This window comes from Eleutherodactylus coqui, chromosome 1 (assembly GCF_035609145.1).
Source record: "Eleutherodactylus coqui strain aEleCoq1 chromosome 1, aEleCoq1.hap1, whole genome shotgun sequence".
Lineage (NCBI taxonomy): Eukaryota > Metazoa > Chordata > Amphibia > Anura > Eleutherodactylidae > Eleutherodactylus > Eleutherodactylus coqui.
The window spans coordinates 379,190,995-379,214,251 of record NC_089837.1 but is presented as its reverse complement, the minus strand read 5'-3'; the positions used below and the strand labels follow the sequence as shown (position 1 = coordinate 379,214,251).

General features: G+C 43.4%; 1 protein-coding gene across 1 annotated transcript in view; it reads right to left on the bottom strand.

The window, feature by feature from the left end:
• Positions 1 to 13,781: 13,781 nt before the first annotated feature.
• The window catches only part of RABEP1 (rabaptin, RAB GTPase binding effector protein 1), a 51,490-nt gene continuing 42,014 nt past the window's right edge, over positions 13,782 to 23,257 (bottom strand). Inside the window, exons 15-18 of the mRNA XM_066578880.1 lie at positions 21,004 to 21,059; positions 20,484 to 20,582; positions 19,660 to 19,776; positions 13,782 to 18,453 (exon numbers count right to left, since the gene is read on the bottom strand). Of these exons, the coding sequence (XP_066434977.1) occupies positions 18,352 to 18,453; positions 19,660 to 19,776; positions 20,484 to 20,582; positions 21,004 to 21,059 (374 nt within the window). The 3' untranslated portion in view covers positions 13,782 to 18,351. The remainder of the gene's footprint in view (positions 18,454 to 19,659; positions 19,777 to 20,483; positions 20,583 to 21,003; positions 21,060 to 23,257) is intronic.

Here is a 23,257-nt window from a genome sequence, read left to right as displayed (position 1 = left end):
CAAAGACTTGCTGTATTATATTATACTCTGCCATACTATAAATGAGTTACATATACTGTGGGGAAAGGAGATGACTCATTTAGGATGTGTATATGCATAAGTACACAGTGCCACACATCCAGAGCTTCCCTCATTCACATAAACTGTAGCCAGTTGCCCCCCTCCTCTCCCCAATCACATGAACTGTGGACAGCAACTTACTACCCGACCCACCCACCCAATTATGAACTGCCCCCTCTACCCTTCCCCAGTGACATGAACTAAAGCCTGGCACGTCCCCTCCCCAATCACATGATCATATGAACAGTGACCAGGTACTACCTCCCTCTTCTCTCCAGATCACATGAACTGTGACCTGGTTCTCTTCACTCCCAGCCATCCATAGTCTCGCACTGGCCGTCCTGTGCATTATCCCCTTCCCTGGCTGTTCGTAATATCTCACTGTGTGTCCTGCACATTATTCTCATCCCCAGCTGTCCAGAGTCTTGCATTGACCATCCTGTACATTGTATGTGACTATAGAAGGTGATTAAGATCTAAACGGTCCTTTATGGAAAAAAGCAGGAAACTTTGTGAAACTTGACTTATAGCAAGGTTACTCAACTAGTTTTAGTAAAGGTCCACTTACCTCAGTCTCACGTTCAGGTAAAGGTCCTAGCTGAGCACCAACGCCATGTTTGTCATCTTGTTAGCGTACTGCTATACTTCAAGTTTTATTGATATTTGTTAGTGGGAAAATTTGACACTTCATACTCACCAGACCCCTAAACTCATTTAGACCCTTACCAGCCCCTAAAATTCAAATCCCTAAAACTAATTCAGAGCCTAGTCAACAAGGAGGGCAAAGGGAGGAACAAAAGAGGAGATATTACACCTTTTGTTAAGGGAGAAATAGGGATGAGAAAGCAGGGAAAAGGTTAGGAGACGGCAAGCTGTAAGACTGTGCAGAGAGGATGCATCTTACTAGAAGTAGTGTAGATAGACACAGGAGCACTGATGATTACAAAGTCAGAGGAGGCTGAGGGCTCCTATGGCATAAAGTGGGATGATTGAGGCACAGACCAGAGAGGAAGGAGACTGGGATCTCTTATGTTGAGATTTCTATGGGACAGGTCAGACCTACAAACAGACAAATCTGCTGTAGAGCTGCAAAAGCAGACACACATGGGGAACACAGCCAGTGCACACACATGCACCATCTCCCTGGACTGAGGAAAAAGCGGTTCATTTCAGCTCTCTCCTGCTGTAACACACAAGGTCTGGTCTCCGGAACAGAGGAGGTTTGTGCAGGGCAGCGGTGAGAATTCTGCTTCTGACTGACCTCATAGATGCTTTGCAAGAGACTCTGCTCTCCTCCTAAGTATCCACGGTACTGGTAATTATTAGGAAATTTATAGTACCAGTGTTTCTGGTCGCACATCACACACAGTACCTTGATTACCACACAAGACAAACACAGCTTTGCTCCTCCCAAAGCAGTGAGATCACCACAAGTCCTTCAGCCCACCGGATCTCAGTGGTAGAGGTAGGTCGGTGTCTCCTGTCAGGACTGCTCAGTTGTGTCTGAGATAATAACGGTTTAGTTGTATTCTCATTTTGTTATTTTTGTCCTCCCCTTTTCAAGAGCTGTGGTGTTCTTCTGTCGGTCATATATGTTGTAGGACCGTCAATGGTGTCACTGGGATGGGGGTGGGAGTGATGACATCACCAGGGGTGGAGCATAAGAAGCATGCATGCATGCAAGCATGCATACATACATACATACATACATACATACTTTTTTCCCCCAATGTATGTATTTAGTCAGATACCAATTGTACAAGCTCTTCCACTTAAAAAGATGAGGCCTGTAATTGACGTCATAGGTAGACCTCAACTATGAGAGACACGAGAAAACACATCCAGAAAATCACATTGTCTATTTTTTTTTTTTTTGCAAATTATGGTGGAAAATAAGTATTTGGTAACCTACAAACAAGCAAAATTTCTGGGTCTCGCAGACCTGTAACTTCTTCTTCTTCTTTAAGAGGCTCCTCTGTCCTCCACTCCTTACCTGTAGTAATGGCACCTGTTTGAACGTGTTACCAGTATAAAAGACAGCTGTCCACAACCTCAAGCAGTCACACTCCAAACTCCACTATGGTGAAGACCAAAGAGCTGTCGAAGGACCCCAGGAACAAAATTGTAGCCCTGCACCAGACTGGGAAGATTGAATCTGCAATAGGCAAGCAGCTTGGTGTGGAGAAACCAACTGTGGGAGCAATAATTAGAAAACAGAAGAGATACAAGACCACTGTTAATCTCCCTCGATCTGGGGCTGCACGCAAGATCTCACCCCGTGGGGTCAAAATGATCACAAGAATGTTGAGCAAAAAACCCAGAACCACACAGGGGAACTTAGTGAATGACCTGCAGAGAGCTGGGACCAACGTAACAAAGGCTACCATCAATAAAACACTATGCCACCAGGGACTCAGATCCTGCAGTGCCAGATGTGTCCCCCTGCTTAAGCCAGTACATGTCCTTGGCCGACTGAAGTTTGCTAGAGAGCATTTGGATGATCCAGAAGAGTATTGGGAGAATGTCATGTGGTCAGATTAAACCAAAGTAGAACTGTTTGGCAGAAACACAACTCGTCGTGTTTGGAGGAGAAAGAATGCTGAGTTGCATCCAAAGAACGCCATACCTACTGCGAAGCATGGGGGTGGCAACATCATGCTTTGGGGCTGTTTCTCTGCAAAGGGATCAGGACGACTGATCCGTATACATGAAAGAATGAATGGGGCCATGTATCATGAGATTTTGAGTGCAAACCTCCTTCCATCAGCAAGGGCACTGAAGATGAAACGTGGCTGGGTCTTTCAGAATGACAATGATCCCAAGCACATTGCAAGGGCAACGAAGAAGTGGCTTCGTAAGAAGCATTTCTAGGTCCTGGAGTGGCCTAGCCAGTCTCCAGGTCTCAACCCTATAGAAAACCTTTTGGAGGGAGTTGAAAGGCTGTGTTGCCCAGCGACAGCCCCAAAACATCACTGCTCTTGAGGAGATCTGCATGAAGGAATAGGCCAACATACCAGCAACAGTGTGTGCCAATCTTATGAGGACTTACAGAAAACATTTGACCTCTGTCATTGCCAATAAAGGATATATAACAAAGTATTGAGATGAACTTTTGTTATTGACCAAATACTTATTTTTCCCCATAATTTGCAAATAAATTCGTTAAGTGTGATTTTCTGGATGTGTTTTCTCATGTTTCTTATAGTTGAGGTCTACCTATGTCAATTACAGGCCTCTCATCTTTAAGTGGGAGAACTTGTACAATTGGTATCTGACTAAATCCCAACCCCCCCCCCCCCCCCCTCCCACTGTACAAGTGGACACGAGTAGTTTGACTATGTCTACAGGGATTGGTCTGCATGCGGACTGCTGTTTTCTAGTTGAGTACTCTTGACTTATAGATTACTTCCTATTTAAATCTCTAGCTTTACAATAAGCAGTGGTTCAGATAAAATTTGAAGAGCAAGTGAAATCCATAGCTACCCTCCTCAGCACAGAAAACAAGTACTGGTTACAGAGAAGAAAACCTGTTTTTCTCATAACAGCTAAAAATATTTCCATATATATTTTAGAACTTTTTATTATGTGCATGTCCAACACAACTTTTTTTTCTTTCAACTTTACTAGGCCCAGGAGTCTGTTGATCACTTCTGTTTTTGCATTACTGAATGCCGTAATAAAATGCAGTAACCTACCCCTAGGAACAGCTTGTAGGCATTTATAGGTCTCTCTTTTAAAGGGGTGTTCTCCTCTCCCTATTTTACCACCTATGGCCATCAACTTCCTGATTGACAGCTTGCATATGCACTCATGCTGTCCTTGGATAAGCTGCAGGAATAGCGGGAACTATAAAAACCTCCCTGCATGGTTTTTCCAACTATACTAATTGTTGCCTTGTCCCTTCCCTCATTCCCTCTTCTTCAGTACTCCCTGCCATTCGGCACCTCCTTTCCCCCTCCTGGTCCCCATTTACCATCACTTACTACATTTTATCCTGCTCAACTCCCATGCTGGTGCAATGCAGAGGGTGCAGACTCTACAATCTGGGCTGTTGGCTCTAATTTATATAGAAATAACACACTTGGTGACCTTTAACCCTCTCCAATCCTCTGTCTGACGTCTAAAGACATTATGATTTAAGGCTGTACAGCTCCGATGTTGGAAGACGTCCATCGCGGTTCTCTTACTGTATATTGTCAGCCTCTCTGCTGTTGGAGCCTATCCAACGTGTCACCTCACGCAGTACTGGCTTTAGCCAACATATAGCGCCGTTGTATAATGACAGAAAAAAGAGTAAGCCCCCTAGGAAAACCAGGATACAAATTGGATTGGAAAGGGTTAAAACTAAGCGATACTCTTTCTGATTCTTGCTGAATTGTGGGACTTTGTACAGTGTAACTGCTGTCCGCATCTGACTGAACAATAACTTGCTTATCATTCGTCATCCAGTTGCTGCTGGCATAAGAATGAAATGACGATTGACCTGTGTAAACAGGCAGTCGTTCAACAATGAATGACTGCCTGTTTACTGTGTATAGAGGTGGGAACAAACTTGTATTAGCAGTAGCACAAATTAATGTAAAAGGCTTAATAAGGGCTCCGCTGCAGTACTCTGATCAGATTGGTAATAAGAGCTGGATCGGACATTTCTTGGCCACTGCACATATCTGTAAGCTGTTCTGTTCTCTGCTATTGCAGAAGAGGGAGACCAACCAATGCATGCTCTGGCTAACTCTGCTTCACACTAAGATATCTATAGGCCAAGCTACCAAAGCGATCCTTGAGGTTTACTGTAGGACCATGGTGGTGGCCAGTGTTTGGGATCCACTTCCAAAGAGGGCACGGGATACAAGAGGAACAATATCTTTAAAATGCTGCAGAAAATCGATTGCACTAACTACAAACATAACCTTTCATTAACGATGTATTAAGAGAAGCATAGAGTCTAGATCATGTGAGGTAATTTTTCCCCTCTACCATAGTCAGACCTCATCTGGAATACTGTGTCCAGTTCTGGGCACCTCACTTTAAAAAAAGACATCGACAAACTGGAGCAAGTTCAGAGAAGAGTTATCAAGATGGTTAGCAGTTTGCAAATCATGTCTTATGAGGAACCGTTAAAGGATCTGGGAATGTTTAGCTTGCAAAAAAGAAGGCTGAGAGGAGACTTAAAGGGGTTGTCCCGCGCCGAAACGGGTTGTTTTTTTTTATTCAATAGGCCCCCCGTTCGGCGCGAGACAAACCCAAGGGATGGGTTAAAAAAAAAAAAAAAAAAAAAAAAAAAGGTTTAGTACTTACCCGAATCGCCGCGCTGCGGCAACTTCTTACTTACCTTACCAAGATGGCCACCGGGATCTTCACCCACGATGCACCGTGGGCTCTGTGCGGTCCATTGCCGATTCCAGCCTCCTGATTGGCTGGAATCGGCACACGGGGCGGAGCTACGAGGACCAGCTCTCCGGCACGAGCGGCCCCATTCACCAGGGAGAAGACCGGACTGCGCAAGCGCGTCTAATCGGGCGATTAGACGCTGAAATTGGACGGCACCATGGCGACGGGGACGCTAGCAACGGAGCAGGTAAGTGAATAACTTCTGTATGGCTCATAATTAATGCACGATGTACATTACAAAGTGCATTAATATGGCCATTCAGAAGTACTGAACCCCACTTTCTTTCGTGGGACAACCCCTTTAATAGCTGTCTACAAATATCTGAAGGGCTGTTGCAGTGCAGAGGGATCAGCCCTATTCTCATTTGCACAAGTAAAGACTAGAAGCAATGGGATGAAATAAAGGGAGGAAATTAGATATTGAAAAAAAACTTTCTGACTGAGGATGATCGATGAGTGGAACAGGTTGCCACGGGAGGTGGTGAGTTCTCCTTCAATGGAAGTGTTCAAACAAAGACTGAACAAATATCTGTCTGGGATGATTTAGTGAATCCTGCACTGAGCAGGGGGATGGACCCGATGACCCTGGAGGTCCCTTCCAACTCTACCATTCTAGGATTCTATAAGCAAAAATTTTAAATGGGATATTTGAGATTGGAATATCATTTTCAGAGGAGATCTACACACATATAGAAGTGTTTGACCATTCTGACTGTAGACCCCAATTTATCTTTTATATGAGTACAACTTACTGAGGTAATAGCTATTTAGAGGATCAACCAAGAAGCCCACACATGTCCACAAAATCTTCCTGCCCCTTCCCAGTTCACATGCCATAAGCATGCTTTGACACACAGGGAAATATATATACACATACGTCAACATTTCTTTTTTACAAAAGTCATGTTACTGAAATAAAATTAGTAATTTCTTATCAATTTTTAGGTGTTCAACACGAATAGGACAGTCAAAATACAAAATTTTGGTTTTTGCTTTTTTTTGTAATCTGCAATAATTGTTTACATCACGAAATGCATGCCAATCGTAAAAGGCCTCTGGTTAATACCTGTGTAAAAAAAAAAAGTCATAGACTACGTCTTAGATTTCTTTGCCTCTCGCTTGTCCAGCTATTTGGGTCATCTCTGTGTCAGCAGTAGTCAGCCAGCATGGTAGTGGACCATTTTCTGTGGTATCTTTTGTTCCATTGTTGCAATGACTTGATGAAAACGTTCGCCATGTTCATCAGTAACCAGACCACAGTTGTCTGGAAAGAAATCCAGATGGGAATGAAGGAAGTGGATCTTTAGGGCTCATGTCCACGGGCAAAATATGATTTAAGATCCGCCGCGGATCTCCCGCATGCGGATCCGCACCCCATAGGGATGCATTGACCACCCGCGGGGTAGATAAATACCCGCGGATCGTCAATAAAAGGGATTTTAAAAAAAATGGAGCATGGAAAAATCCGGACCATGCTCCATTTTCGTGCGGGTCTCCCGCGGGGACGGCTCCCGCGGGCTTCTATTGAAGCCTATGGAAGCCGTCCGGATCCGCGGGAGACCTAAAATAGGAATTTAAAGTATTTACCATCCGGCGCGGGCGGGGAAGGTCCTTCCTTGCTTCGGCTCGGCGGATGTGCCCGGCGCATGCGCGCGGCACGTCGGCGACGTGCCGGCGACGTGCCGCCGGCGTCAGGAATTCATCCGCCGGCCGAAAATGAAGATCCGGCCGTGAGGAACAGCTGATCTTCTCCGCCCGCGCCGGATGGTAAATACTTTTAAATTCTTATTTTCGGCGCTCATGTCCGCGGGGCAGGAGGGACCCGCTGCAGATTCTCCATGTAGAATCTGCAGCGGATCTGATTTTCCCCGTGGACATGAGGCCTTAGAGATATATTGCAGCCAAGTTTCTGATACTGCATCAGCATCTCTTGTACTAGCTCCTGGTAGTTATCTGCCCTAACATTCCCAAGAAAGGGCGTAGATACTAGGCGAAAAGCATTCCATGCTTGTTTTGCAGCACCCTGCAGCAAGTTGTTGAATCGGTCATCTTTGAAGAGCTCTTTGAATCTGAGGACCCACAAAAACTCCCTTTTTAATCTTTGCCTCGCTGTGTCGAGGGAATTTTCCATGAAGGTATTGGAAAGTGGGTGAAGTCCGGTCCATGGCTTTCACGAAGTTCTTCATCAAACCTAGTTTGATGTGAAGGGGTGGTAGCAGGATTTTGTGAGCCTTGAGTGCTGGATATTTTCTCCAACTATTACATTTGGTCTGCAAGTCCATTCCTTCCACAAGTAGTGCATTTCCGTTGCTCTGCTATCCCACTCACACAAGAAACACATGAATTTTGTATATTCCTGCTGCAGTCCCATTAAAAGGGTAACTACCTTCAAATCGCCACAGAGGTGCCAGCTGTACTCAATGGAATTCAGTAGCCACTTTAAGTTATCGTAACTGTAAAGATGTTATAGTGCTACTGGATAGATTTACATAGAAAATGAACTATATGAAATAACTAACTAGCCAATAAAACATTTTCATGGTCATATTTGTGTTCAGCACACCAAGATACTACAGATTGGGACCTTTTTAAGTTAGTAACAATTTCAGTGCTAACCAGTGGGAAAAAAAAGTTTGTTGTGCTGGAGGCCATGTAGCAATTATATGCAACAAATTATCATCAGCATGCAACACAGTGGTAAAACTACATCTCCAGCCATACTCAAAAATGCAACTAGTCACTTTTATGTCACACACTCTTCTACTGGATTGAAACACATTTTGCAACTTTTTAAAAGGTTCACTACCCTTTCAACCCTGCTCCCTACTTTGGAAAACTGGAGTGAGAAGTGTAAAACGGCAAAGTGTTACAAATTTTGGAGCAAGTACCCATTTGTGCAAAAATGAGCAGCTTTTATTTTTAACACTATAATTCTGGCACAGATTGTTTTGTGAATTCCCCACATCGAGATTTTACGGAAAATGCTGGGTTTTTCCCTCAGCAAAAAGTACAATGGTAACTAGGTCAGCAGGGAGTTATGGTTTGGGGCATAGTTTGCAGTGTCTTGGCACTACAGATGGTTGTAGGCTTGGTTTAGTTGCTTGACCATAGAAACCCATTTAATAAAGCTCTAGCCTTAGGGCTCCCACACACTTGCGTTTGCATTTTTTGTTAACGCGATTGTCAATGGGACTTTCTAATGTTAAAAAACGCAAGTGTGTGGGAGCCCTTAAAGTTCTTCTGCTACTATCCTTTCAAGAGGCAGTTTAGTACTCCAGTAGGTGGTCCACGGCGACAATGGCCTGGGGGATTTTCCGCCCAAAAGGCCAGCACCCTATCCATCCAGAAAATGTGGGCATGCTAGACCGTGTTGCAGCTTTACAAATCTGTTCTGTAGAGCTTCACCACCTTCAGCCCATGAGGAAGTGAGAGCTCCTTTAGCATGGGCTCTTAACTAGAGATGAGCGAGCATACTCGCTAAGGACAATTACTCGATCGAGCATTGTCCTTAGCGAGTACCTGCCCGCTCGGAAGAAAAGGTTCGGCTGCCGGCGTGGGTGAGAGGTGAGTTGCGGCAGTGAGCAGGAATGAGCGGGGGAGATAGGGAGAGATTTCTCCCCTCTGTTCCTCCCCGCCGGCAGCCGAACCTTTTCTTCCGAGCGGGCAGGTACTCGCTAAGGACAATGCTCGATCGAATAATTGCCCTTAGCGAGTATGCTTGCTCATCTCTACTCTTAACACCTCACAGGGAGGCTGAACTTTGGCTTTATATGCTTCCTGCATTGATGTTTTAATCCATCTAGCGATGGTATCTTTGTATCCTGCTTTTCCCTTATTCGGACACTGAAATTGAAGAAATAAGTTATGATTTTTTTAAAGGTTTGCGAGACCCGTAAATAGGTCAGGACTGCACCTGAGACATCTAAGCTGTGCAAGCGCTGTTCTTTATCATTTTAAAATCCTGACAGAAGGAAGGCAGAATTATTCCCTGTTCCATGTGGGCCGACGACACGGATTTAGAAAAAAAGACATAGGATAGTCATGCGACTAGATCTATCGTCAAGCACCTTTAACTCTACAGGGTAATTCCCGAATTTCACTAATCCGTCCCATGGTTGTAATAACTATCAGTAAGGGTACTTTAATTGATAGGTTTTTAAGCGATACCAAATGTATGGGTCTTAAAGAGAGGTTCGCAGAGGCTGTCTAACGCTAAACTAAGATCCCAGATCTTGTAAGGTCTGGGCTGCTGAGATCTGGACCATCTGGTCCACAGCAGTTGCGGAATTTCCTCCATACCCTAGAGCAGTGATGGCAAACCAAACTGCAACCCAAAATCCAATCATTTATCACAAAGTGCCAACCCGTCAGGGGGCGGGGCTCCTCACGACGTATGATTTTACCCCAGTCCTTCTAAAAAGGACAGGGCCGCTTCAAAATAGACAGCGTGCAGATTTTGACTGCTTTTTGGATGCGGAAATATTGTAGAATGTCCTCAGTAGAAATTTCAGTGGAAAATTCTGCAGCATTTCCGCATCCAGAAAGCAGTCAAAATCTGCACACAGTCTATTTTAAAGCGGTCCTGTCCATTTCCGCCATATGTAAACATACCCCAGCGGTAATAGTTACCACCCCCCCCCCCCCCCCATAGCAGTCCACAGTGGTAATAGTGACACCCCTCCACCCAGCAATAATAGTGACCCCCGTCCAGCGGCAATAGCGAACTCACCACAGCAGCCCCAGCGGTAATAGTGAATCCCACAGCAGCCCCCAGTATAATAGTGACACCCCACAGCGTCCACCAGTACAATAGTGACACCCCACAGCGGCCCCCAGAGCAATAATGACATCCTGCAGCAACCCCCAGTGCAATAGTGACACCCCACAGCGGCCACAGTATAATAGTGACACCACACAGGGGGGCCACAGTATATTAGTGACACCCCACAGCGCCGCCCCCCCCCCCCCCCATACTTACCCCCTTCTCCTCTGCTCGGCGATGATCCCAGTGCACAGTGACGTCAGTGTGCTACCGGACACCTTCTCCCCTGCTCTCGCGGAACTAAGTAGGAAACGTCAGGGGAGGAGGATCCCGGCTGCACACAGACGTCACAGTGTGCGCCGGGATCAGCGCAGATAGCATCGCTGTTGAGTGAATGCAGGCAGGAGAGCCGCGGCCTTTGCCGGTATTCACTATCGTGGTGAGCGGCCGACATCGACACATGCCAGCAGGGAGGGCTCTGCGTGCCGCCTCTGGAATGCGTGCCGTAGGTTTGCCACCGCTGCCCTAGAGTATACATCTGAAGTAGAGTTCTTTTAACTTAAGAGTGTCTACTACCTTGGATGATAGTCCTTGGTCTCTCAATGTCTGTCACTCAGTGGCCAGGCCATCAGCTTCATGCAGAGGATCTCCTGGCAAAACACCACCTTGGGACAGAAGACCCTGCGTGAGGGCAGCGGAATCTGTGTCTATCGCCTAGACAATAATGGGAACCAGGGCCTTGTGGCCACGCTGGGCAATAAATACAACCCTGGTCCGGCAGTTCTGGATTTTATGCAGAGTCCAAGAAATTAATGGAAGGGGGAAAGTCAAATACTCCAAATCCATGTCCCATTCCTATGAAAGTGCATCCAGGGCCAGGGGATTGTCTGGATTTAATTTCTGCATTTCAAATTTGTCTTTGATGCAAGAGGTCTGTCTGGGGGTAACCGAACTGAGACGCTCATAGATTGAATGTGTGTAAATTTTAGGGACCAGTCCCCTGGATCTAACCTTCCCCGACTCAGAAAATCTGTCATATTATTTTGTAAGCCTTTCAGGTAAATAGCCAATAAGAACTTTATCTAGTTCTGCACCCAGGAGAATGTTCTTTTGCTAGACGTTTGAAGATGGAGTGTCTGATGCGGAATAAAGACACTGCTGCCAGACAATATTTTTTTACATGTTTCTCACGAATTATATCTTCACCTTGAATCGACATTTCCCAAACTGCTCTAAATCCTCGAGCCATACGGAGTTCAGACAGAAGTCGTACAGGAAACCTACTGTTCCCCGGCTGTCACCTGTGCTCCCCAACCAGACTCACTGCCCTCTTTGGATGGACAATTTAAGCTTTTGTCTAAAGACTATTGCCTTCTATCTCCTGTTGACAGGATTTCCTGCTGGAGGGACCTAGAGTATAACCCATCTGCAGACAAGTGGTCCTATGACTGAACAACCTCGTTTTGTTTGAGGAACCCTTTGAGGAATCAAGGAATACCCCGAGTACTTTTTGGTGTCTGGGTTTAGGCTAGAAATAAATGATTTCAAACGTATTTTAACCGCAAATCTAATATATTTTTGGCACGCCAGGTGGATGTGAATATGTAGTGTGGTCTTTGAGATCAACGTGCAAAGACGCTGCCCTGATTAACCTGGTGAATTGCAGACCTAATAGTCTTCATTTTAGATATTTAGAAATGTACTGATTAAGGGACTTTAAATTAAGTATAGTTTGAAAGGAACCGTTAACTATAGGAACTGGATAACCGCTCCAAATGTATTCAGTCCGAACTCCCACCCCCAATCTCTCTTGGAGAAGAGGGGCCTGGGTCTGGCGTAACTATAACTGCTTTGGGAGAAAAAGACATTCTTTCTATTTTGGATCCCAGGGATACTGTAGATTTGAGGCAAAGAGAGGCTATTACGCTAGTTATCTTTTGGTAGGTTTATCTACGCTTTTTGTCCTTGCCTGCGCTTTTTCCAAAAAGAAAAAAACTCTTTTTTTAACTACTTTCCCTGAGATTGGAATGGAGCATAACTTATTTTTTGAGACGGTGTCTTAGGCCATAGGACACGCCTTGCATAGTTTTCAAACGGTACATTTTTTGGCTGAAAATGTAGAGCTCTGCTGCGGCACCTACCAGCTTCAGATGGTTTCCTAGCTATGACAGCCATAGGCTTCTTTCACACAAGCGCATATCAGCCGGCCGTATTCACGGCCGGCCATGGGCTGTAGTCTGATGCGTTGGATTCCAATGCATCAGATCACATGGGCATATTTGCGAGACGTAAAAACGCATGGCCAGTCAATATAGCGCTGGGCGTTTTTACTTCGGGCCCAAAACATAGTTCTGGAACTATGTTTGGGCCGGAATACGTCAGCCGCTGCATGGGCCCATGGCAGCGGCCGTAGGTGGGAGAGAGTTTAGCAGCGTGGCTGCTAAACTCCCTCCCTCTATTCTCCTCCCCTTCCCCATGCTGGCTTACCAGTATTCCTCCCCGCTCGTTCGGTGCAATGGGGGGTGCGGAGCTAAGGAGTTTCATTCAATATTAACAGGCGAGTGCCGTTATACAAAAATATACTATGAGTTTTTGTTCCAGTGAACTATTCATCAGGTCTTGACTATAGAATTTCAATCTGCATTAACAAGAAAATGCCATAATAAACATATTATGAGCTTCTGTTCACGTAAACTGCTCACCAGGCTGTGGCTATGGAGTTTCATCCTGTAACAGCTGAGTGCCATTATACCACACATATACTATGAGCTTTTGTTCTATTGAACTGCTCTTCAGGCCGTGGCTATGGAGTTTTATCCTGCATTAACAAGTGAGTGCCATTATACCAAACATAGGCAATGAGCTTTTTGTCCAACTGTGAACTACTCACAGTTTGCAGGTTTCCCCTGCTACCTCCATGCTGTCCATAGTATTAGGAGGCAACTCTGAGCTCTAACAGGAGGTGGTCAATAGGGATTCATACCTGCCACCTTCCCTCATAGGCTCGCAGGGCGAGCTCTCTGGGGTAGTGGAGCCATCAAGCCATCATCCAGCTGCCACTAGGCGCCGGCCCTTCTGCAGGGATGCCGCAGCATTTGCTGAGAGCAGCGATCCACAGACCGACTCTGCTTTCGTGAGAGGGTACGGGACCGAACTTCCACGGTAAGCGCTTCCCCCGGTATACATGGAGAACTCCCTCTGTATTCCGTTGGGACAGAAAGAACACTGGATATGGATGGTGGGAGGTGGCCTTAAGAACTCTCCTCTTCCTGTCCCAACAAGCTCAGAAGGGGCCAACCTCCATGTGTGCTGTCAGGATGGACGTAATGGTAAAACAAAGTTGGCAGTTTTAGAAATTGCTCACTTGATTTTATGTTGCACTCTGGGGGTGTAAGGGGGGGGGGGGGTCACATGTCTAATTTCTCTACAGGGAAGTTTTAATCATGAAAGGACAGTTGCATAATCAAGTGGCCATTCATTGTAATGTATGTAGGGTTAACTGAAAATCAAGCAACCCATTTTAATGCTTCGAAAAAAAAAAAGACAAAAAAAAAAAACAGAACAAGCATTAGGCGAGTCTTCAGCAGCTTTTTAATTGTCAACACTTTTCAATACAGGACACATCTGTAGCATATGTTACACAGGGTTATAGAAAAGAATAATCCTGCTGGAGACACTGAAGACTTCAGGTGAGAGCTCAGACTACAGTCCTTTTCAGCCTGGTACACAAAACTGCATATAGTACACCCTGATCAGTAAAGTAGTATTTTACATGAAATGTTCCGGTAACTGTTCAGTAATATTACATTTGCAGTTAATAAATTAAACAGAAAATCATGTGCCGCTACAGGAAATGGCCCATGATATCCGGATTACATGCATTCTAGGAGTGGTGAGCTGTAGTAAAGATAGATACAACTTAAAGAGTTATGCATAAGGGTCTTCTCCGAGTAAATGAAAAGTTTGTCAAACTCTTGACTTTTGTAGAATTACGTGACGGCATAAATATATGTATTATCGTTAGCCTAACAGTCATTCGGATAAAAATGCTATATATTCCTTCATGAACTGGAAGGGTCTGAAAATAAATAGCTGAACTCCGTTATCTTGGTACTTCGATTCCATGTCTCCAGCGATACGTTGTGTTTTATTACCAGTATGCACCTGGAATGTTCACAAGAGCCGTTATAAGAAAAATGGGAAAGGACGAGCAGCTGTAACACAGGCACTGTTCTCTATTCCTGGAGAACTCTGCGCTACAGCATGTCTGAAGCACTTACTTGTAAGGCTGGCTTCACGCGGGTGTAAGCGTATTTACGTGCGCTGGGCGTCGTTCTTGCACGCATCTGTGCATATTTTACTGTATTTTTTGCGTATGCATGCCTTGCGTATTTGCATGCACAAAAAACACACAAGAATCCTCCCTTTGATTTCAATGGCCAATTACATTTAATATGGGCTTATTGGCACATAATACACACCAAAATAGGACATGCTGTGATGGTTTCCGCGTGACCGTAATGCGCACACAAAAGCGCACCTTCAAATCAATGGGTTCTATTCATGGTATTGCAGGTGCAAATTTTGTATGCGTAATACACAACACAAATGCATTTGTGTGAATACGTCTTTAGTGTATTCTTATGCCTCAAGCAGGAATGAATACCAGCAGAGAGAAGAGAGCAAATCCTTCTGATGGCCTTTGTTCCTGTATTTGGCAGAAACGGAAATAAGAGGATACCTTGATAAGGACATGTAAATGAGCCCTTAGTAATAAGCTTACGTTTGTCAGCCCTTAACAATCGTATTTTAGTTCACGAATACAAGAACTGTACTGCAAAATCAGCTGCAGCAGGTTAGTCCTCTTAAATGTGATAAATGCTAGGTCCGAGGGGGATCAGAATGGGGGGGGTACACATTTGTCAGCACTGTAGACATTGAATAGAGCTGAATGGAACCTGCTCAACTGCTGCTCCATTCACATAACTCCTAGCCACAGTAACGTGGCTCCCGGGAACAGGGGATTGTGTTCTCGCACACGTGGGAATTCCAGGGGTCAGACCCCCCTGAGGTACCATTTATAACCTATGCAGTGGTTTGGTGATGTTTCAGGCTGGAATACTCATTTAAGTCTCACCAACAATGTTGGCTACTTTGGCCAGATTCATACAGGATTTATTTTTTGTAAGGTGTTTTTTACCCCCCTAAACACCTGCAGTTTTCCCTCCATCGTGACTTTTGTACAGGTGCTTTTTTAGGCATTTTTGGTCAATGAAGAAAAATCTCAAGAGGAAAAAAAAAACAAAAAAAAACTCATACCCTCACCATGCTGCATTAAAAAAAGAAAAAAACAACCCACGATGAAAAAAGTGAAACCAAATGTTGCGTATAGATATTTTTTCATTTCTTGCTATGGCCACCCAGCCTTCCAAAAAAAAAAAAAAAGTTAAATGTTTTCGCAGTGTTTTTGCTCCGAGTGTGAAACCAGCTTTAGGCTAGGCCTATGCTGCAACCTTGGCTGTGACCAAAGCTTCCATCCTCATTGAAATCAATGGGTTCAGGGTACAATTCGCATGTTGCAGTAACTTGTCAGTCACACCGTGACTCCATTTACTTCAATGATTGCGCACAGTCGCAGGGCTACACAATGCTTTTTGGTCATGCAGCCAAAGTCACCAAGTAGCCTTAGTCTTACAGCGCAGAACAACTGACTAGTGACTATGGCTTTGCTGTGCTGTTTATTAGGGTTTTGAGATAATCTGAAATCCAGCACATGCCCCATCACAGGGTGCTACTCTGTCCCTCACCCAGATCACCTTCTATGTATATAAGCTCAAGCCCGCCAAAGATGGAGGGGGGGGGGGGGGGGGGAGATTCCATTACAGCAAAGACAGAATGATTAATGTAATCTTTACACAGGCGGTTCAGTTTCTTTTCGTCATCCTCTAACTTCCATAGATATGCTAAGGAACAAAATGAGAAATCCTGGAGTTCTTCAAGGTGAATCTGTCAGAGAAATATGGGAATTCCTCGATAGGATGCCCTCCAGCCACTAATGGAGGCAATAGCACATAGTGAATATACCAACTCCCTAGGGAAAGTGGCAGGAACTACACTAGTCACACAAAACAGGGCTGATAGGGATCAATCATTTCAGTGTTCCCTCTCACCCAATCAAGAGAGATGGGCTGCTTTGCACACAAAAAGCTCTTTACGTAAACCCTATTAGAACTACAGGTACCTGGTCATTGGGCAATATTGCATTGATCATACTAGTGATATGAGGGCACCCTATAGATGTTCTAAGATAAAAGATGTCTATCTGCTGATAGATCCTCCATCTTACTTTGATGCATCCTTCACAAGGACCTAATGGCTTTGCTACTACTCAAGCAGAACGTCAAGGTGAGGAATGTACTAAAACATTTGTAATTTATAAATATAGATCTGTAAATTGTTACTGAAAGTTAAAACTATTGTTGCACAGAAAAATATAGAACTTGCTTACTTTAATGACAGCTGTACAATCAGATAAGACAATATCATGTGAGATCATGGAATGCAGCTACCAAAATAATGTGAATTATGTGTCAAAATCATTGACAAAGAATCTGCCACCATAGAGAGCACTTTAAATTAGGGTCACTAGTAACATGGAACTCGTGGTAGCATGTCTGTATGTAAACAGTGTTTCTAAGAAAGCACTCCCCAAATGGTCAATCAGAGAAACATACATAGTCCATCAGAGGGGTCAGCTTACCAGTACCCACTGAGTCCAAGGATGCAAGGGTTATACTACTCACCTCCCTCGTTGTCAGTACTGAAAGCCACCATTCAATGCATTGAGCAGAATGCTAAAGTAGTCCAACTGTTCTAGTTTTATAATAGGCAAACTACTTAGCAGTGCTGATCAAGGCTTTCAGCGCTGACAACAGGGAAACAATGGTAAGACGTACATGCCCAGATTCAACAGGTCACCTACTTTCAGCCCATAAACTTAGATTATAGGGCTAAAAGTAGGTGACAGAGTCCCTTAAATGAGTGTCTTGGTGATCAATTCTCTCTTGCTAAAGCAAAACTGCACAACTGTGTTAGGGCTTTTGGTTGCCATGTGAGTCCAAACAGAACATTGCAGTATTCATTGATGAGTGAACTGAACCGTTTATACAGACAAATGCAAAAGTATGACATGAGCATTTACTATATATGCTGTACAACATGACATGCGACAGAATCACCGTTACTGCTGTACACATTAAACCGGCAGTGCATGCTGCGATATACAGAAAGAAAATGGTTTTTCATATCTATTTACTGCACAACAGGATTATTAACAGATCACAGCACTACGCGCTTTGAGTCCGTAAGAAGAAAGAAAAAAAAAAAAAACATATTGCAATGGTATTGCTAATGTTCTTCATATGTGAATGCTCAGTTTTCACTGCAGATACATCAAAACAGCAGAGATGCGAATCAAAATGCTGACCCCCAGCCAAAGAGGAAGGGTATTAAAATCCCATTATATGTGCACAGCATTTCTGCATCTGGGTTGATAATTGACTCGAGCTCTGTCTGCACCAGAACCTTTTCATCCATCTTCACTCCTAGATACCTTTGTGATATATTAATTCGGATTCGCCAGGTTAATTCCTAAATTGCCATAAAGTTGTCATCATGAAAGTAAAGCAATTCAGTTATAGAAGGGCATTCACATCTAAAAGAGAGTGTTACTATTATAATGTGCACAATGAACCGCTACTATACTTGTGAGGACTGGGTTAGCAGAATGTTGTCTGCACAAGCTGTCCCCAGGTCCTCCATATCCTGAAATAAGGGTTCTACTTTGCTTTTGTTACCCCCAAAATAAAATAAAGTCTGCATACTTTTATTATTGGAGAGACACCACTGTTAGGTCAGAGAAAGCAACAAGTGTCATTAGTGTTCCTCACAAAGATTTTGCTCCTAGCTTTCAAGACGCCTACCTGCACAATGATTTATTCCCTTACAGTGTTCTCATTCACATACAGCCACGTCCTCTGATCTGGGAGAAGAGTTAAATAATAATTAATTGTTACTAGAAAGATGAGTTTTACAAAAAAAACTCAGTTGCAACCACAGATCCGTGTGACATCGCAATGTCATGTCTCAGGAAGCTGATTAATGTCAGTCAGTTTTGTATCGTTCAGGATGGCTCGGATTGCCTCTATTGACTCGGTCTGCCGAATGCGTTCCAACTGCACCTGAGAAAAGACAAGAACTTGAAATCAAAAATCAACACTGTTTTATTTCACCTAGGTAATTTTTAACATGCATACAATTAGAGATGAGCAAGTATACTCGCTAAGGCACATTACTCGAGTGGCGGGGAGAGCGGGGAGGAATGGAGGGGAGATCTTTCTCTCCCTCTCCCCCCCGCAACTCACCTGTCACCCACGCCGGCCCCCGAATCTTTAGAGACGAGCAGGGAGATACTCGGCTAAGGTACTACTCGCTCGAGTAATGTGCCTTAGTGAGTATACTCGCTCATCTCTACATACAATTCATTCTTTAAATTAGAATATACATCCTTTCAATATTCTAATGTAGTTCAGGAAACATGTGCCAGACTATCAGAACTTCTGTATTATTGAATGGTGGATTAAATGAACTTCATTGTGTATTATATACTGACAATTAAAAAAAATATATACAATTTTGACTATTGATTGCTTTATTGGTCAGACTAGATATAAATTCCATATTCTGGTTGCTGGAGATGAAGACTGATATAGTTTGTCTCACCAAGAGAATGCAGCTAATAGTTGTATAACCTTTGGCTGTAGTCTCCTTGTGAGACAGACCATAGTAAAGCTTTGCTTTGAACATTAGTGCTGTACAACGTGAAAGGGTTGCAAACTTTAAAATGTTGAATATTGTACAGTATGTCAGATTAAAAGGAATACATGGACAGAAAATTACCTACTGTTTAAAGGGAATCCATTAGCATATTTGAGCCCCATAAGCTGTTATGGCGGTTCCAGGGAGCTGCATTTTACTCACTTGGTCGGTCTCCTGTGCTATGGAAATAAGCACACACAGACGGCTGTAAACAGTCACACTGTGTGCACTCTCTCATGGAGATCAATGAAAGAGCCGGTGCACATAGCCTTCTGAAAAGAGTCCTGCTGTGTTCAGATTTCTCTGTAGCACAGTGATGGATCGGGGGGACCTGATGAGTAAAAAGCAGTCCCTGGAACCACCATTCCCGCACCTTTGAGCCCCATAACACTTCAGAAGTCCTTTTATCAATAGGTTGTAAGAATTCATTTTTTTTTCCAATTCCCACATTCTGGCTGTCATTTATGCAATTATTTTGTGCCGTAAATGGAACTATAGTCAATAACTTTGCTGCAACAGAAGACTTCATATGCCGATGTTACAGCAATGTATAATTTCAATGTCTTTACCTGCAGAGTTTGCGATAATTTCACAAAGTCTCTTTGCACTTGCTCACTAACATCCAGCTCTGTCTGTAACCGCTGCGCTTTGTTCTTTTCTTCAAAGAGCAATTGTTCAAGGCTGGTCTGAAAATATATAAGGTTCGTCATTAATGAACACAAACCTATGTAATAAAGAAACTGCAAGATATTTAATCATCACTAGAGATGAGCGAGCGTACTCGGAAAAGCACTACTCGCTCGAGTAATGTGCTTTATCCGAGTATCGCTGTGCTCGGGTCTGAAGATTCGGGTGCCGCTGCGGCTGACAGGTGAGTCGCAGCGGGGAGCAGGGGAGAGCGGGCGGGAGAGAAAGATCTTACCTCCGTTCCTCCCCGCTCTCCCCTGCAGCTCCCCGCTCCGTGCCGGCACCCGAATCTTCAGGGACGAGCACAGCGATACTCGGATAAAGCAAATTACTCGAGCGAGTAGTGCTTTTCCGAGTATGCTCGCTCATCTCTAATCATCACCCATCAATATGACACTAAGTATTAACTGGGTTGATCACCAAAACAACCCTCATTTAAAAAAAAAAAAAAAAAAAAACGCACAAAAAGTAAAAATTGATCAGCTCAGGCCTGATAACGGCATACCGGGGATAAGAAGAGAGTCTACATATCCTATTAAAATGCCATGTTTTTGTCACGTTAAAAAATCTGACAAGGCTGAATCATTTCAGATTTCCACCTTTAATCTGACCCGTTATCTGTACAATTCCATTAAAAATTAAACTGAAATATTTTAAGATGTAAAAATTATAGAAAAAAAAATCCAAAATATAATTTAACCTTTACCTTACTTGAGGACTCCTTTCTTAACTGTTCTTCAAAAGAGATTTTCAGTTCTTGAATACCTTGAAGTTCTTGTGTTTTTTGCTGCAAGGTGGTTTCTAGCTGTAGAATAAGCATAATTCCAACTAAGTAAATTCTGATTAGCATTATAGACCAGAGCTGCATTCACAATTCTGCTGAAAACTCCCAGGATTGTTTGCCAGGCACTATTAAGTATTATGATGTAGAAAACCATAGTTAACCAATGAGTAGAACTGTAAATGCAGCTCTGGACTATGTACAGTTTATTTACTTAGCCTCGATCCAGAATAAAGTACTTACAAATTGTGTTAAAGCTACATATATGCAATAATAAAGCTGTTTTTTCTATTTCTATTTATTTTTTAAATAAAAATTAAAAAAAGCCTAACCCACACCTCAAAATCTCCCAGGGTGGTCATGTACCAATGCATATAAACAAATGTTTCAATTAACAAACACACACAAAAAAAAACAACCCACACCCCACATTTTATACTAGTACCTGCTCTTTTTCCACTTTTATTCTGTCCAATTCAATTTTTAAACTTGAAATTGAAGCTGTAAAAAAAGAGAAGTAAACCATCTGAGCGCCGCAGGAACGTATGACTGAAAAAGGAGTCCAACAAGAACGTATGACAAGGGACACACAAGACAAAATGATGGCACCAAAACAGAATGAATAAACCAGAATGACCACACACCCTGCTTTCAAAATAAGGTGAAGCCCAATACAATCAAAAGAGTTAAAAATGTTATTGGAACTTTTCATCTTTAGATTTAATGTAGAATAGTCACAGAAACCAAAGGAATTCTGCACGTATCCAAGGAGACATTGTAACTGTGCAACCACCATGTGGCATGCTGCTTTGTGAGCATAGCAGTTTATCTAGTGACAGGTCCTCTTTACAGCCAGTTAAGGCACACTTAAAACTGAACAGTTGTCATTCACTTTTGCTCATTTGGTCAAAACACGAGCCAACGACGAATGAGAAGTGTTCGCTTCTCATTCGTCCAGCTTCAGCCGCCATATAAATCATTGCTGGCTTGTTTACTTGTCGTTGCATTTAAACACTTCTCATTCAGCGTTTCACATAGGAATGAACAGGCTGCACGAATGCGAATGAGCTGGTGAGGACGTCACGAGCTCCTTCACTTTGGCAAACTATTCTCATTCCAAGTCGTTCAGCATAAAAGCAGCTTTAGGCTGGGTACACGGTTCTGCAGCCACCGCCCTGATGACAGCCTTAGGTCTGGCTCCTTGTGCTCTCAGTGTCAAGTGGGCAACTTCACCCTTGATTGACACACTCACATTGCTAGGGGCCCAACTTGTGAAAAGCCCATCCAGACAAAGGAGGAGAATCAGTAACGCAGCGGCTATAGAGCTATACAGTCAGCCTTGCTGTTTCTGTCCCATGATAAATACTTATAAAGAAAGCTTTGTCTCTGAGAAATGATGGTTTGAAGTTACAGACATAAAAGCCCAAAGCTTTTCTTTTCTATGGTATACAAACTACAGCAAAAATTTACTCTGTGGGTCGGTACGATTACTAAGACACCAGATGTATTTTAATTTTTAAAAGTAGCACAGCAAAAGAAAAACTTGGGACTGAAAAACCAAAAGAAAAAGCCAGAATTTGTGCTTTTTGTACGACATTCACTGTGCGGGGTAAATAATGCATTACTTTGCTAGATTGGTATTGCTGCATCCATAAAAGTCCAAATATGTGCTTGGGGTTTATTTAAAAAAATTTTTGAAACTTTTATTTATTTAATAAATAGAACATTTTCAAACTAATTTTGACATTTTTTTAATAACTCTTTTAGTCCCCATCAGGGACAAGAACTTGCAATTGTTTGATCGCTCCTGCAGCATGATGTAATGCCATAGTATTACATTATACCACAATCTGACACAGGAATGGCTTGTAGGTAATCTGCAATGGCAGCCCTGTATGCTTTCAGAAAGTCCCCGGCTGCCATGGCAATCACACGGCACCCCACAATCTCATCGGGAAGGATGGGGGGGGGGGGGGGGGGAGATGTGATATGGAGATTCCATACAAACCCCTAATCTCCATGACATTAACTGTAAGTCATGGAGCGTTAAGGTGTTACAGGTCATCCACGGCATGTCAAGAGTAGGATAGAAAGCTAAAGGGTGGATACTTCAAGGAGTCCTAAATGACTCTTCAAAATTTGAAGTTTTTTTCAAATTCCAAGAGTAAATAGTTTTTATTCTTTAGTTCTGCAAATACATAGATCTCAAAGCATCAAGATTTTAGACAATTTCTTCCCCAATTTTACATTTTTTGCCCCAGACTTCTGGAGGGTACTGCACATGAATATCTATTTCTCAAATGCTAGCAGCTACATGTGAACATTAATGTATTTGGTGAAGCCAATTGACAAAATAGCCTACATTTACTAATCCTGCCAATGGAATAAGTGGTCTGGTGCCAGAAAACCATAAGAACACACATATGCCTCGATGGGTCCATGGCAATGCAACTCATCAGAAGCTCAAGAGCAATTTTAAGCAATTATACCTCCAAATATAGGAAATATGAGAAAAAAAAAAAAGTTTTAAAAAAGGTAAATAAAAGGGTCCGTTTCATGTTATACTAAACGGAGTTTAATAAGTGCTGATTAGAGATGAGCGAGCGTACCCGCTAAAGGCAAACTACTCGAGCGAGTAGTGCCTTATGCCGGCGGGGATGGGGGAGAGCAGGGAGGAACGGAGTCAGATCTCACTCTCC